This window comes from Oncorhynchus nerka, linkage group LG7, assembly GCF_034236695.1.
Source record: "Oncorhynchus nerka isolate Pitt River linkage group LG7, Oner_Uvic_2.0, whole genome shotgun sequence".
NCBI lineage: Eukaryota > Metazoa > Chordata > Actinopteri > Salmoniformes > Salmonidae > Oncorhynchus > Oncorhynchus nerka.
In genome coordinates this window covers 21,415,296-21,431,671 of record NC_088402.1, presented here as the reverse complement: position 1 = coordinate 21,431,671, position 16,376 = coordinate 21,415,296, and the positions used below count along the sequence as shown (strand labels likewise).

The 16,376-nt window shown below is 42.2% G+C and overlaps 1 protein-coding gene across 2 annotated transcripts; it reads right to left on the bottom strand.

The window, feature by feature from the left end:
• Positions 1-666: 666 nt before the first annotated feature.
• Positions 667-6,177, bottom strand: LOC115121163 (protein FAM133). Of its 2 annotated transcripts, none has more exons than XM_029650197.2 (11): positions 6,043-6,177; positions 5,142-5,239; positions 4,759-4,837; positions 4,532-4,648; positions 4,386-4,436; positions 4,155-4,226; positions 3,746-3,844; positions 3,473-3,544; positions 3,265-3,357; positions 2,941-2,994; positions 667-1,489 (listed from the first exon to the last, which is right to left on the bottom strand). In XM_029650197.2, the coding sequence occupies exons 1-11, from the start codon at positions 6,064-6,066 to the stop codon at positions 1,400-1,402; spliced, it is 849 nt and encodes a 282-aa protein (XP_029506057.1). In that variant the 5' UTR covers positions 6,067-6,177; the 3' UTR covers positions 667-1,399. The 2 variants fall into 2 exon arrangements, with proteins under 2 accessions (XP_029506057.1, XP_064876385.1); XM_065020313.1 differs by having other exon boundaries at positions 3,473-3,508.
• Between the last annotated feature and the right edge of the window lie 10,199 nt (positions 6,178-16,376).

The following is a 16,376-nucleotide window of genomic DNA, read 5'->3' as shown; positions in this document are numbered from 1 at the left end:
ATAAACAATTAATGAACATGCACCTGTGGAACGGTCGTTAAGACACTAACAGTGTACAGACAGTAGGAAATGAAGGTCACAGTTATGAAAACTTAGGACACTAAAGAGCAAACTCGGCAGAAAATCTGTCTCCCCCTCCAGCAGGTAGCGCTGTTTTGCCCAATAAGGAGGGTCAATGAGAGTGTTGGATTTGGTCAAAATTAATGGGTGAGGTTTATTTGATCGAACATAAGTTTTGTAGTGCTTAAATTATTACAAGTGTACTGATATAAGACGTGAAAAAAACAATCTGAGATGGCTTTGCATATCCATGGCATGAGGTTAGTAGCATAGCATCTCTCTCCAGATATGTATCTTGTCAGTATATCCATAATCCTTATTTTCCACCATAATTTGCAAATAAATTCATTAATAATCCTACAATGTGATTTTCTGGATCTGGATTTTTTTCTCATTTTGTCTGTCATAGTTGAAGTGTACCTATGATGAAAATTACAGGCCTCATCTTTTTAAGTGGGAAAACTTGCACAATTGGTGGCTGACTAAATACTTTTTTGCCCCACTGTATTTCATGATGCTTCCAGGATGGTAAATTACAAGTATAAATGTTATGTTACTCTCATCCAATACAAATCATTCATCCATACACAAAAAATAATCACTATATTATCAAGGATAAAACATTTTAATAATTAAAACCCATTCATTTATAGATATTCAGTTGTAGAATTCATTACATTAACAGAATTGAACAGTTTATCCCTTGTGATAATGACAATTTCACTCATATTTTCACAATCCCAACTTCAATATGAGGCTGGCAAGAGAAGTGACCATCATATCAGAATGCATGCATCATGACACTGGGCACCAGCATAACAAAGTCCCAAAATGACCTCAGTGTAGCTAGTGATGCACGAGAACTCCAAGAATGGTAAAATAAACATAGCAGGGCAGCATACCAAAGGTGTAAAAAATGTACACTGCTGATCAATAGCCATGTATGGAAGTTCATTTTCATTTCATATGCAAATGTTTCAGTTCAGTTGGGCCACACTTGACAGACTTATGGTGTCCTTGACAACGACTTATGGTGTCCTCGACGATGTTCATTTGGATCTAATAAAAACTAGCAACAGACAAAAGAAAAACAAATATGCAAAGTTGTCACAGAGGGTTTGATGACCCGTAACTCCCAGTTCACCAGTCCTTAATTAACATTAGAAACCCCATATCCCATCTCCCCACCATCTCAACTCTCATGAGCAGAAAGCTAGCGGTTCCCCTAATCCATCAACTACCCCCATCATGGGAGCAGCCTAGATGGGATTTTTTGGTAGTGGAAAGGCAGATGCTCTCTAGTGGTGGACAGTTGGACAGAGAACCACAGCGCTAGATGTTAGTCTAACTCAACGTCAGAAGAGGTCTTCTTCTTCTTCTTCCTGCCATGTTTCTTGTGCTTCTTTTTCCTCTTCTTCTTTGATTTGTCCTGTTAACATTTATAACAGTTGGGTAAGTAAGTGTTAAACTTCCATTCTGCTATGTTTTTCTATAAAATATGTCAGTGCAGAAAAATATTACTCAGGCAGTATTGTATGTGGTCCTTTGTGGCTCAGTTGGTAGAGCACGTCGCTTTTAACGCCAGGGTAGTGGGTTCAAATCCCAGGACCACCCATATCTTAAAATGTATGCATGCATGACTAAGATGCCTTGGATAAAAGCATCTGCATATATTATATTACAAATATTCTACATTTGAAACAATCCCAAGAGATAGTCATGTAGTTATCTGCTGACAGAGGCATGTTGCCATTTCTGGTCATTTGCTAATATACACTACATGACCAAAAGTATGTGGACACCTGCTCGTCAAACATCTCATTCCAAAATCATGGGCATAATATGAAGTTGGTCCCCACTTTGCTGCCATAATAGCATCCACTCTTCTGGGAAGGCTTTCCACTAGATGTTGGAACATTGCTGCAGGGACTTGCAGAGCATTCGTAAGGTCGGGTTATGATGTTGGGTGATTAGGCCTGGCTTGCAGTCAGTGTTCCAATTCATCCCAAAGCGGTTTGATGGGGTTGAGGTCAGGGCTCTGTGCAGGCCAGTCAAGTTCTTCCACACCGATCTCCAAACCATTTCTGTATGGACCTCACTTTGTGCACGGGGGTATAGTCATGCTGAAACAGGAAAGGTCCTTCCTCAAACTGTTGCCAGAAAATTGGAAGCACAAAATCGTCTAGAATGAAATTGTATTCTGTAGCGCTAAGATTCCCCTTCACTGGAACTAAGGGAGCTAGCCCAAACCATGAAAAACAGCCCCAGACCATAATGCATCCTCCACCAAACCTTACAGTTGGCACTATGCATTGGGGCAGGTAGCGTTCTCCTGGAATCCACCAAACCCATATTCGTCCGTCGGACTGCTAGATGTTGAAGTGTGATTCATCCCTCCAGAGAATACGTTTCCACTGCTCCAGAGTTCAATGCTGGCGGGCTTTACACCACTCCTCCCAACGCATGGCACTGTGCATGGTGATCTTAGGCTTGTGTGCAGCTGCTCGGCCATGGAAAACGAGGACAGACGATTGTGTGGCCTACCACTCCCCAGCTGAACAGTTGTTGACCAGGGCAGAAATTTTACAGACTTGTTGGAAAGGTGGCATTTTATGACGGTGCCACGTTGATAGTCACTGAGCTCTTCAATACGGGCCAGTCTACTGCCAATGTTTGTCTATGGAGATTGCATGGCGGCGTGCTTGATTTTAAACACCGGTCAGCAACAATGTGGCTGAAATAGACTAATCCACTAATTTAAAGGGGTGTCCACATAGCTTTGTAAATATAGTGTATTTTGGTCACTAGTCATTAAATCTGACATGGGGAGGGGCCGTTTTCATCCTGTGGTTAGTGTATGCTTATCTGACAACCACTTACTGCTGCTATTTTTTCTTTCTCCTCATTGCTTCTCTTTCTCTTCTTAGGTTCACCCTACAGAGACATTGCAAAAATTAACCAACCACAATATATGGGGAAAGGCCGCTGACAGTTTCCTAACGTCCAATCAAAAAGTGCAGTATTTCACAATGATACAGAATGCAAAAAAAGTTCCTTCCATATAATACTTAAACTGCAGATGACCTATGCCTTCCAACGAGGAACAAAAATACATCCCATAAGTGGTCATCTAAGTCAACACATTATTTTCAGTCATAAAACATGGCAAATGAATATAAAGGTGACAAAGGTGAATGTACTTACACCCTCCTCCACTTCTGAGTCAGCTGACGACTCGGAGGATGAGTCTTTATGACTTTGCTCGGCTTTCCTCTTCTTCCTGCGGCTCTTTTCATCCTGAAGGTTAAACATTTACAGCCCTCAGCTCACTGTAGCCCAGCATGTTCAAAACCTTCTTCAGGCAGCAATACACAAAATAGGATTAACAGCCACACGAATGTCCTTAAATTACCTTTTCTTTCTTCTTCATCTCCATCTCCATCTTCGTCTTCTTGGAGAGAAACAGAATGAGAGGGAAGGAGCCCTTTTTTTGCATACAAAACATGAAGATTTAATGAAGTACTCACACAACAAAAAAAAGTTCAACTTTGAAATGAATTAACAGAAATCAAACAATGGCTAAACAGAGAAGCACGTGACGAAAGACATTTCTAAGAGTGCAGAAATGTCTTCAATTAAGATGAATGTAAGGAAATAGATGGAATACTCTCCACATCAAAGTAACCTTGCTGTCGGGCTCCGATTCTACAGTCGAGTCTTCTGATGCTTTCTTGGAGGAGGACCGCTTCTTTTTACGTTTCTTTTTGACACTCTTCTTTTCATTCTGACCAAACAGATATCAGACAAAAACTCAGTTTCAATCTATCACATTTCCCCTCTTTGAATTAGTAGGACAATATTTAACTGGAAACGCATATTCATAAAGGGGGTAGAAGCCAATCCCCAAACAAAATATCAACAGTATAAATGTATTCACAATATAAATGTATTCACAATACTTCACACAGCTCTTCGTGCCTACCGTAGAAATACAATTACTTCTAATGTATTATATTTCTATGGTGCCCACAGGGTGGCTGGGAAACAGTATGGCAAGCTGACACAAACTTGTCACCAAATACTCTGGTACATACCTCGTCTTCAGAGTCTGAGGAGGAGCTGCTAGAGGAATCAGAACTCGATGAGGAGGAGGAGGGAGAGGAATGCTTGACCAAACACAATGAAAGCAGAGCTCATTAGATTTGAAGACAGCAACTGACACAAAGATACCTCTGTGAAAAGCTTACACTTTAGATGACAGATACCACTACCGCAATATGCATACCAACAGCCTTCAACAAAACATTGGAGACAGCTTTCCTCACCCTGTTGGATTTCTTTCCCTTTTCTTTTTTCCCCTTCTCTTTCTTCTTTTTCTAAACACAAAACCGAGATCTGGTATGAGAGGTGGATACATTAAAACAAAATGTTTGTATTCGATTGTTAGACATGGATAGAACTGGAAGCATACCTCTTTCTTCTCCTTCTTCTCTCTCTTCTCCTTCTCCTTCTTCTCCTTCTCCTCTTTCTCCTTGTCAACGCCACCCAGTAACTTCTCTCTGTTCTTCGCCAGCTCTTTCTTCCAATTCTATACAAAGCAAATTGTGATATTTGAATGTAAGAAAAAAAGAAAACACTGGATTTGTGGTATAATAACAACCGGTCAATAAAGTACAATTGTTGACATTTGAACAATACCTCGTTCATTTGATCCTCAAAGTCCGCCAGAGCTCTGGAGCCTTTCTTCTTCCTCTCGATGATCTCTTTCACCTCTTCCCTGATGAACAAAATCCATCATCACTCAATGAATCACAACTGACGGTGATGTAGGCCCAGGTCCAAACATTCAAGGGCATAGCAACATTTTACTGTGACTTGCAGGCAGCATTTCATAGCGTGTAGCCTATTACTATAAAACAGCAATGCCTTACTACCCCGATTTACACACATAGAATCCACCATTTTGCCTGTTGACAGTCTTCAGTAACATCAATGATGGTATGTCCATCTCGCCAGTTATACAACCTGGAGCCCTTTCAGGCACAAATCCTGGGTCCTTTGGTGTGTTATCTTATGCTTACCATGTTGGCCGTGGTCTGCTCAGGTAATCCTGGATAGACGGTCCTGCGTTGGGTGCAGGTCCCTTGGCCCGTGATGCAGCTATGGGGTTCACATATGACTGAAAACACACAAGGGAGACAGTCAGACCAGACATCTCAATGACATCTGGCTACCGTAGACAAGAAACACTAGTCTAGACAGGATCGGATGCATAATAACACACAATATTTTGACCTGGCTAGGTTGGTTCAGTCATTTTGACTAGACTGTCAATACCAATTCTATGGCCTTTCCATACAAAGGTAATGTTAACACATTCATAACATAGATACAACGTAGATAGCCAGTCCGGACAATTCGGGTGATGAACTCGAGCCTAGTTGGCAGGCGTAGTTACAGTAATAGTTAGTTGTTTTTTTTCGACAGTGCGTTTGGGATTATGTTAGCAGAACAGGCACAAGGTGTGCTCGCTAGTTCGCTATATTATTATACACTAGCTAAATAACATAAATAGATATATTTCGAACTTAATAGTTAGCTACATTAGTTCAGGTGTGGCTCCGTTTAGCGGTCCTTCATACGATCTGCTAACGTTTACTTGTTCTTCGATATCTGCCAGGTTAGTTTGCCTAGCTAGCTATATTCGTTCGATATATATATATCGTATGTTAAAATAACTCAAATTTCCGCACCTTTGATATAGCTAGTTTTAAAGGGATTCGACTTGTCTGCACACTAACGTAAACTACTGTTAGCTAGCTAACTTATAGGGCCTAGCTAACATACCTAACGTTACAGGCCCATGCGTTCCGTGCCAGTTAGCTATAGCCAACACGTTTGTTTGTTTTCATGCATAACGTTACTATTTATCGTAAAAAGCTAAATATCTACATGCCTGTAATTATTTAACACGTGGCTTACCACTCTATTGTCTCTTTTCCCCATTTCTGCAGATTTCGCCTACTATTGGGCGAATATCACTCAATTGAGAACCGTAGCATGCTTCCCGTCGTTAGCCACCACAACAAGCGAGCTTCTCTAGCTACGTAGCTAGATTCTCTGACGACGACGGACACACAAACCTGTGATGACTGCCACCTAGCGGTAAATACATATATTAGATTGTATTAGAGAGAACACATGTACAGGGTTGCAGATGTATGTAATGACAGGGTACAGTGAAATTATTAAGCTCCGAGCTCCAACAATGCAGTACAAAGTGAATTAAAACAATACAAATATAATAGAGGGGGGGGGGGGGGGGGGGGGGCAGGTAGCTGACTAGTGATGATGGTCTGTGGGTAGAAGCTATTGGCCAGTTTAATTTTTTTTTGCCTTGATGCTCCTATAATGCCCACGTCTGAGTGATGGAAACGGAGACAACCAGTCATGGCTCAGAATATCCAGGGGTCCCTGATGATCTTCTTGCCCTTTCTGTGACACCTGGGGTTGTAGGTGTCCTGAAGGTCAGGCAGTGTGCACTACAAGACCATGGTGCTTGCCTACGGAGCTGTGAGGGGAACGGCACCTCAGTACCTCCAGGCTCTGATCAGGCCCTACACCCAAACAAAGGCACTGCGTTCATCCACCTCTGGCCTGCTCGCCTCCCTACCACTGAGGAAGTACAGTTCCCGCTCAGCCCAGTCAAAACTGTTCGCTGCTCTGGCCCCCCAATGGTGGAACAAACTCCCTCACGACGCCAGGACAGCGGAGTCAATCACCACCTTCCGGAGACACCTGAAACCCCACCTCTTTAAGGAATACCTAGGATAGGATAAAGTAATCCTTCTCACCTCACCCCCCCCTTAAAAGATTTAGATGCACTATTGTAAAGTGGCTGCTCCACTGGATGTCATAAGGTGAATGCACCAATTTATAAGTCGCTCTGGATAAGAGCGTCTGCTAAATGACTTAAATGTAATGTAAATGTGCACCCAGTGGTGCATTCAGCTGAGCGTACCCCCCTCTGTAGCACCTTGTGGTCTGTGGCGGGGGAGTTGCCGTACCCGGCTGTGATGCAATACTCAACAGTATTTTCTTGATGGTGCTCCTGTAGAACACTGTGAGGGCCCTAGGGAACAGACTGAATTTCTTCAGAATCCCGAGTTTGATGAGGCATGATGAGGCACAATAGCGTGCCTTCACCAGTGTCCGTGGGTTTGACCATTTCAGCTCCTTGGAGTTGTGTACGCAGAGGAACTTGAACTTTTTGACCGTCTCCATGGTGGCACAGTTGATGAGGATGGGCGCGTGCCCAGCCTGGTACCTCCTGAAGTCCACAATTGACTTTGAGGTTGTTTACCTGGCACCACGCCATTAGAGTGCCTACCTCATCCCTGTAGGCCACCTCGTTGTTGTTGGTAATCAGGCTGTCGTGTCGTCAGCAAACTTTATGATGGAGTTGGAGTTGTGTGAGACCACACAGTCGTGGGTATACAGGGAATACAGAAGGGGGATGAGAACGCCCATCAGGAAGTCCAGGACCCAGCTTGCATAGGGAGGAGATCAGTTCCAGGGCCGTACATTTTGTGGTGAACTTAGAGGGCACTATGGTATTGATAGGCTGAGCTGTAGTCGATGAACAGCATCCTCACATATACATTCCTTTTGTCCAGGTGGGTGAGGGCAGTGTGGTATTGATAGGCTGAGATGTAGTCAATGAACAGCATCCTCACATATACATTCCTTTTGTCCAGGTGGGTGAGGGCAGTGTGGTATTGATAGGCTGAGATGTAGTCGATGAACAGCATCCTCACATATACATTCCTTTTGTCCAGGTGGGTGAGGGCAGTCCTCACATATACATTCCCTTTGTGGTATTGAAGGCTGAGATGTAGTCGATGAACAGCATCCTCACATATACATTCCTTTTGTCCAGGTGGGTGAGGGCAGTGTGGTATTGAAGGCTGAGATGTAGTCGATGAACAGCATCCTCACATATACATTCCCTTTGTCCAGGTGGGTGAGGGCAGTGTGGTATTGAAGGCTGAGATGTAGTCGATGAACAGCATCCTCACATATACATTCCCTTTGTCCAGGTGGGTGAGGGCAGTGTGGTATTGAAGGCTGAGATGTAGTCGATGAACAGCATCCTCACATATACATTCCCTTTGTCCAGGTGGGTGAGGGCAGTGTGGTATTGAAGGCTGAGATGTAGTCGATGAACAGCATCCTCACATATACAGCAGGTGGGTGAGGGCAGTGTGGTATTGAAGGCTGAGATGTAGTCACAGCATCCTCACACATTCCCTTTGTCCAGGTGGGTGAGGGCAGTATGGTATTGAAGGCTGAGATGTAGTCGATGAACAGCATCCTCACATATACATTCCTTTTGTCCAGGTGGGTGAGGGCACTATGGTAGATTGATAGGCTGTCCAGATGTAGTATTGAAGGCTGAGATGAACAGCATCCTCACATATACATTCCCTTTGTCCAGGTGGGTGAGGGCAGTGTGGTATTGAAGGCTGAGCTGTAGTCGATGAACAGCATCCTCACATATACATTCCTTGTGTCCAGGTGGGTGAGGGCAGTGTGGTATTGAAGGCTGAGATGTAGTCGATGAACAGCATCCTCACGTATACATTCCTTTTGTCCAGGTGGGTGAGGGCACTATGGTATTGATAGGCTGAGATGTAGTCGATGAACAGCATCCTCACATATACATTCCCTTTGTCCAGGTGGGTGAGGGCAGTGTGGTATTGAAGGCTGAGATGTAGTCGATGAACAGCATCCTCACATATACATTCCCTTTGTCCAGGTGGGTGAGGGCAGTGTGGTATTGAAGGCTGAGCTGTAGTCGATGAACAGCATCCTCACATATACATTCCTTTTGTCCAGGTGGGTGAGGGCAGTGTGGTATTGAAGGCTGAGATGTAGTCGATGAACAGCATCCTCACATATACATTCCCTTTGTCCAGGTGGGTGAGGGCAGTGTGGTATTGAAGGCTGAGATGTAGTCGATGAACAGCATCCTCACATATACATTCCTTTTGTCCAGGTGGGTGAGGGCAGTGTGGTATTGATAGGCTGAGATGTAGTCGATGAACAGCATCCTCACATATACATTCCTTTTGTCCAGGTGGGTGAGGGCAGTGTGCAGTGTAATGACGTTTGCGTCGTCCCTGGATCTTTCAGGGAGGTAGGCAAATTGAAGAGGGTCGAGTGTGTCAGGGAGGGAGGTGGTGAGGTAGTCTTTGACTAGCCTCTCGAAGCACTTCATGATGACGGAAGTTAGTGCTACGGGTTGGTAGCACTAACTTCAGTTATTTTCCCTTTTTTGGGCATGGGGATGATAGAGGACATCTTGAAGCAGGTGGGGATTTCACCTGAGCTAGAGATTAAAAACACAGGTAGATTTAAGCATTAAGGCCTAGGGGCGGTGAGTTATATGGCCAATATACCACAGCTAAGAGCTGTTCTTAGGCACGATGCAACGCAGAGTTGTATAGCTGTGGTATATTGGCCATATACCACAAACCCCTGGGATGCTTTATTACTATTATAAACTGGTTACCAACATAATTAGAACAGTAAACAAGTAGTTTTGCATCATACCCGTGGTATATTTAAGCAATAAGGCCCAAGGGGGTGTGGTATAGGGCTAATATACCACAGCTAAAGGCGGTTCTTCTGCACGACGCAACGTGGAGTACCTGGATACAGCCCTAAGTCGTAGTATATTGGCTATATGCCACCAACTCCCGAGGTGCCTTATTGCTATTATAAACAAGTTACCAACATAATTAGAACAGTAAACAAGTAATATTGTCTCATACCCGTGGTATAGTCTCATATTCCACAGCTTTCAGCCAATCAGCATCCAGGAGCCAAACTACCCGGTTTATAAAGTCTTATATACCACGGCTTTCAGCCAATCAGCATCCAGGAGCCAAACTACCCGGTTTATAAAGTCTTATATACCACGGCTTTCAGCCAATCAGCGTCCAGGAGCCAAACTACCCTTAAACTACCAATCAGCGTCCAGTTTTATAAAGTCTTATATACCACGGCTTTCAGCCAATCAGCGTCCAGGAGCCAAACTACCCGGTTTATAAAGTCTTATATACCACGGCTTTCAGCCAATCAGCGTCCAGGAGCCAAACTACCCGGTTTATAAAGTCTTATATACCACGGCTTTCAGCCAATCAGCGTCCAGGAGCCAAACTACCCGGTTTATAAAGTCTTATATACCACGACCAGGTTTATAATTACCTTTATAAAATGACAGGAATTGCGTTAGTAAGATAATACACAATAATGCCAGTGGAAACACAATTAACACACTAAACATTTATTTGACTAAAATAAAATGACAAGCAGTTGTGAATACAATATCAGAAACGTTAAGCTGCTACATACACTTAGATAACCTTATGGTGGGTCATAATATGTTTTTAAAATACATTTTGAGAGCATTACTGTATAGCAGCAAAACCAGTTTAGAGAAAGCCAAAATGGATAAATACAATTTAAATAAAAATAAGTAGCAAACTATGTTCCTATTTGATACTCTGTATTTCCTCAAATCCGGTTTCTTGGCAAAACTACAATATTAGCAAAAAAGGGCATTGTAAAAATGTGGATTCTGGCATCAACAACCTGCTTCAGAACAGCTTTGAATCACAATATATAAAATGCATTTTATTTTAAATATGGTGCTGAACAAACATAAGACCAGGCTACATAATGGACCTAGGCTAGACATGATGTTATATAGTAAGACCTTTAGTTAGATAAATAGCATATCTTCCCCGAAATCAGTAACTTCTTCACATGAAAAACACATCATCATTGTACTGTACATGAAACATAATTTCAAAAGAAGAACACTACAAATACTAGAAAAATACTAAACAAGTAAACTGCACAAATAAGACCTTATGTACAAGAAAAAAACACTAAAGACTAAATAATTTGGGGCTTCATTGGAGAGTCATTGAGCAAGTCCTTTTACTAGGATCACTACTATTGTACACCTGTAGCTAAAGTACAGAAGACACCACAATATGAACTGGTTGGGCTTCTATGCTTAATGTAGGCATGGTGATCTGTATTGCATTGGGTGGGGGGGTATTAGCTTATTATCTGTGTTTGGCCTCGCTGGATGCGCCCAAATGGCAACCTATTCCCTAGATTGTGCACTACCTTTGGCCAGGGCCCTAGGGAATAGGGCTCCATTAGGGACTCCGCCTCTGTTTTAAGGACATAAGTTATAATAACAAATCTCAAACATGATATATTGGGTCTATTTCAAAATAAGACTTGTATGACTGTATGGTGCTAATTCTGCATTGTTGAGATGAGAAGTAATTTAAAATGTATAGGAATGATCCATATTTGTTATGTAATACTATGTAATCCATTGTTGTTTTGATATGCAGTATAGAAGAGATTTGCGTGGAATGTTAAATGTGTTGTTGCAAAAAGAAAAGGGACTCATGATCTGTCAGTTCTGCTATGTCTTCGGTCAATTCTGCTATGTCATGATCTTCTGTCAATTCTGCTATGTCATGATCTTCTGTCAATTCTGCTATGTCATGATCTTCTGTCAATTCTGCTATGTCATGATCTTCTGTCAATTCTGCTATGTCATGATCTTCTGTCAATTCTGCTATGTCATGATCTTCTGTCAATTCTGCTATGTCATGATCTTCGGTCAATTCTGCTATGTCATGATTTTCAGTCAATTCTGCTATGTCATGATTTTCTGTCAATTCTGCTATGTCATGATCTTCGGTCAATTCTGCTATGTCATGATCTTCTGTCAATTCTGCTATGTCATGATTTTCTGTCAATTCCGTTATGTCATGTTCTTCTGTCAATTCTGCTATGTCATGCTCTTCTGTCTATTCTGCTATGGCATGCTCTTCTGTCTATTCTGCTATGGAATGCTCTTCTGTCAATTCTGCTATGTCATGATCTTCTGTCAATTCTGCTATGTCATGATCTTTTGTCAATTCTGCTATGTCATGATCTTCTGTCAATTCTGCTGTCATGCTCTTCTGTCAAATAGAAAGATACACATTCTTTACAGATTGTTTATAATAAAATATACTGAGTGTACTAAACATAACATAGACTGGCCAGGTGAATCCAGGTGAAACAAGGATTTTTAAGCCTTGAGACAATTGAGACATGGATTGTGAATGTGTGCCATTCAGAGGGTGAATGGGCAAGACAAAATATTTATGTTCATTTGAATAGGGTATGGTAGTAGGTGCCAGACACACTGGTTTGTGTCAAGAACTGCAACACAACAGTTTTTCACACCGTTTCCTGTATGTATTAAGAATGGTCCACCACCTAAAGGACATCCAGAAAATTTGACACAACTGTGGGAAGCATTGGAGTTAACATGGGCCAGCATCCATGTGGAACGCTTTCCACACCTTGTAGAGTCCCTGGCCTGATGAATTGAGGCTGTTCTGGGGTACTCATTATTAGGAAGGTGGTCATAATGTTCTGTACACTCAGTGTATATTGTGATGTTTACACATTTTTTCCCATCATTTTTTGCAGCTTCACATGTTAACAACATTGAAATACAACAACTAAATATCCACAGCCTAACGCAACCCAATTCAATATTAAGCACATTATACATTTGTTAATTATTTGAATGAATCCCAAACAAGAACGCTCGCATATACAAAGCAGATTTTTTATTCAAATGGTGCAACATGAAGCAATCACCACTGATGGCATTTATTCATGTAAACATAATGCCCATTACCTCCATATCGTCATTGTAAATTAAGTTACCATGTCATAAGTGGGCATTTCAAATACATTTGTGGCCTTTACTTTCATCCTTGGAGCTAAATGTGTTAAAATACTACATTTTTCAGTACTGTTCATTAGCTAAAGGGTATTTGCAATACAAAGATATCATACTGTTGGTGCATTTGTGTAATTGTAGGAAATGTATGGCAGACCCCATGTGGGTGGCTGTAGAAAAGTACAACTTTATTATTTTCTATTACACAGACAAAAGTATTCTTGTCCTGTGTTTTAGGTTTACAAATGACCAATAAACCTCTTAAATAAAATAACAGTGATAGTTTCAAGTGAATATCGACTAAAATGATGATAGTCTACCCTCTAGGTAAAAACTGGTTGAATCAACATTGTTTCCACGTAATTTCAACCCCAAAAATATATGTAATGACGTTGAATCAACGTGGGAAAATAATTGGATTTGCAAAAAGTAATCAGTAATAGAGCATTTCGTCTTTTTTTCACCCAACGTTTAACCTAAATCCAATGACATGTTTTTTGTTGATTTCACACTGAATTGACAACTCAACCAACTGTAAATCAAAACAAGACGTTGAACTGATGTCTGTGCCCAGTGGGTACTTGTTAGTAGGGCAGTTGACGTTGAACTGATGTCTGTGCCATGTGGGTACTTGTTAGTAGGGCAGTTGACGTTGAACTGATGTCTGTGCCCAGTGGGTACTTGTTAGTAGGGCAGTTGACGTTGAACTGATGTCTGTGCCCAGTGAGTACTTGTTAGTAGGGCAGTTGACGTTGAACTGATGTCTGTGCCCAGTGGGTACTTGTTAGTAACTGAACTGATGTCTGTGCCCAGTGAGTACTTGTTAGTAGGGCAGTTGACGTTGAACTGATGTCTGTGCCCAGTGGGTACTTGTTAGTAGGGCAGTTGACGTTGAACTGATGTCTGTGCCCAGTGGGTACTTGTTAGTAGGGCAGTTGACGTTGAACTGATGTCTGTGCCCAGTGGGTACTTGTTAGTAGGGCAGTTGACGTTGAACTGATGTCTGTGCCCAGTGGGTACTTGTTAGTAGGGCAGTTGACGTTGAACTGATGTCTGTGCCCAGTGGGTACTTGTTAGTAGGGCAGTTGACGTTGAACTGATGTCTGTGCCCAGTGGGTACTTGTTAGTAGGGCAGTTGACGTTGAACTGATGTCTGTGCCCAGTGGGTACTTGTTAGTAGGGCAGTTGACGTTGAACTGATGTCTGTGCCCAGTGGTACTTGTTAGTAGGGCAGTTGACGTTGAACTGATGTCTGTGCCCAGTGGGTACTTGTTAGTAGGGCAGTTGACGTTGAACTGATGTCTGTGCCCAGTGGGTACTTGTTAGTAGGGCAGTTGACGTTGAACTGATGTCTGTGCCCAGTGGGTACTTGTTAGTAGGGCAGTTGACGTTGAACTGATGTCTGTGCCCAGTGGGTACTTGTTAGTAGGGCAGTTGACGTTGAACTGATGTCTGTGCCCAGTGAGTACTTGTTAGTAGGGCAGTTGACGTTGAACTGATGTCTGTGCCCAGTGGGTACTTGTTAGTAGGGCAGTTGACGTTGAACTGATGTCTGTGCCCAGTGGGTACTTGTTAGTAGGGCAGTTGACGTTGAACTGACCGATACCAAGAAAGCTTGACAATTCCTATTTCTAGAGAGTTGTAACATGAAGTCTGCAACAGAGATGAGTATCCATCAGTGACATGAACCTGACAGAACAGAGATGAGTATCCATCAGTGACATGAGCCTGACAGAACAGAGATGAGTATTCATCAGTGACATGAGCCTGACAGAACAGAGATGAGTATCCATCAGTGACATGAGCCTGACAGAACAGAGATGAGTATCCATCAGTGACATGAACCTGACAGAACAGAGATGAGTATTCATCAGTGACATGAACCTGACAGAACAGAGATGAATATCCATCAGTGACATGAGCCTGACAGAACAGAGATGAGTATCCATCAGTGACATGAACCTGACAGAACAGAGATGAGTATCCATCAGTGACATGAACCTGACAGAACAGAGACGAGTATCCATCAGTGACATGAGCCTGACAGAACAGAGATGAGTATCCATCAGTGACATGAGCCTGACAGAACAGATATGAGTATCCATCAGTGACATGAGCCTGACAGAACAGAGACGAGTATCCATCAGTGACATGAGCCTGACAGAACAGAGATGAGTATCCATCAGTGACATGAGCCTGACAGAACAGAGATGAGTATCCATCAGTGACATGAGCCTGACAGAACAGAGACGAGTATCCATCAGTGACATGAGCCTGACAGAACAGAGATGAGTATCCATCAGTGACATGAGCCTGACAGAACAGAGATGAGTATCCATCAGTGACATGAGCCTGACAGAACAGAGACGAGTATCCATCAGTGACATGAGCCTGACAGAACAGAGATGAGTATCCTTCAGTGACATGAACCTGACAGAACAAACACATCTACTGCTACATGGAGATGAGAGCTCAGTTCAAATGGATTTCATGTCATTAAACCAAGTGTCCCCTGACACTGAAAACACGTAGGATATCAAACATATCATAGCAGACGTGCAGTTTGATTCACGCAGTCATGAATTCTGTAATATGAGTATAGTATCAAAATCATGTTATAGCATTATTGTCAGCCACGGAAACAGTTGATGTCTGATCATGAATGTGCAAAGTGTGTCAGAATGATTTCTGATTTGATTTCTAAAAAGATCCTGAGTGTATTTGTGTGCTAGCAGCACTAGATATACCAGAGTGAAAGTTATGGTCTAGATTACTGTGCAGTAAGAAGTTTTACAAACAAAATAACTCTATTTACCTTGACTTGTTTTCAGCCAATCCCTCGGAGGGAGCGAGTCTGAAAGCACTCTAGCTAGTCATATTGATTCAATATGCCATTGGAGTGCTCCTCAACGTGAGCATAATAAGTAAGGTGAGCATCATTGTTAAAACAACCATTCTTAACACAGAACAGCTGTGTTTCAACATGAACCCCTGTATGCTTTTATGTAACCCTCTGAGACTAAGTCCAAATGAAGAAGGTACAATGTTCAACATCCTCTGAATCCGACGTATCCACCTCCCTTTTCTCAATACAAAATCTCACAACTAATAACATTTCACTGACCAACACCTATACTACTGCTACCCTGCTACACATGCCAGTGTGCTGGATATGCAAGTCACACCACTACTGCCAGGATAAGTGCAGTCTCTAGCACTAGCCTATACCAGTCCATTACCCGATCCATTCTACATGCCTCACATTGTCAAACCTTTCCTCTTTTGGATTTGACCTAGTCTTGTAATTTATTTTCTAGCGGGGAATTTTGCAATATCATTTTTAATTTCAATCCCCACACATGATTTAAAGTCCAATAAAATTAAGACTTAATAGAAAATAGAAATCAACTGTCAACAATGGTGCGTACATCGACCTTATTCTTATACAACATGTAGTCACTCCAGTATGCTCTGTGTA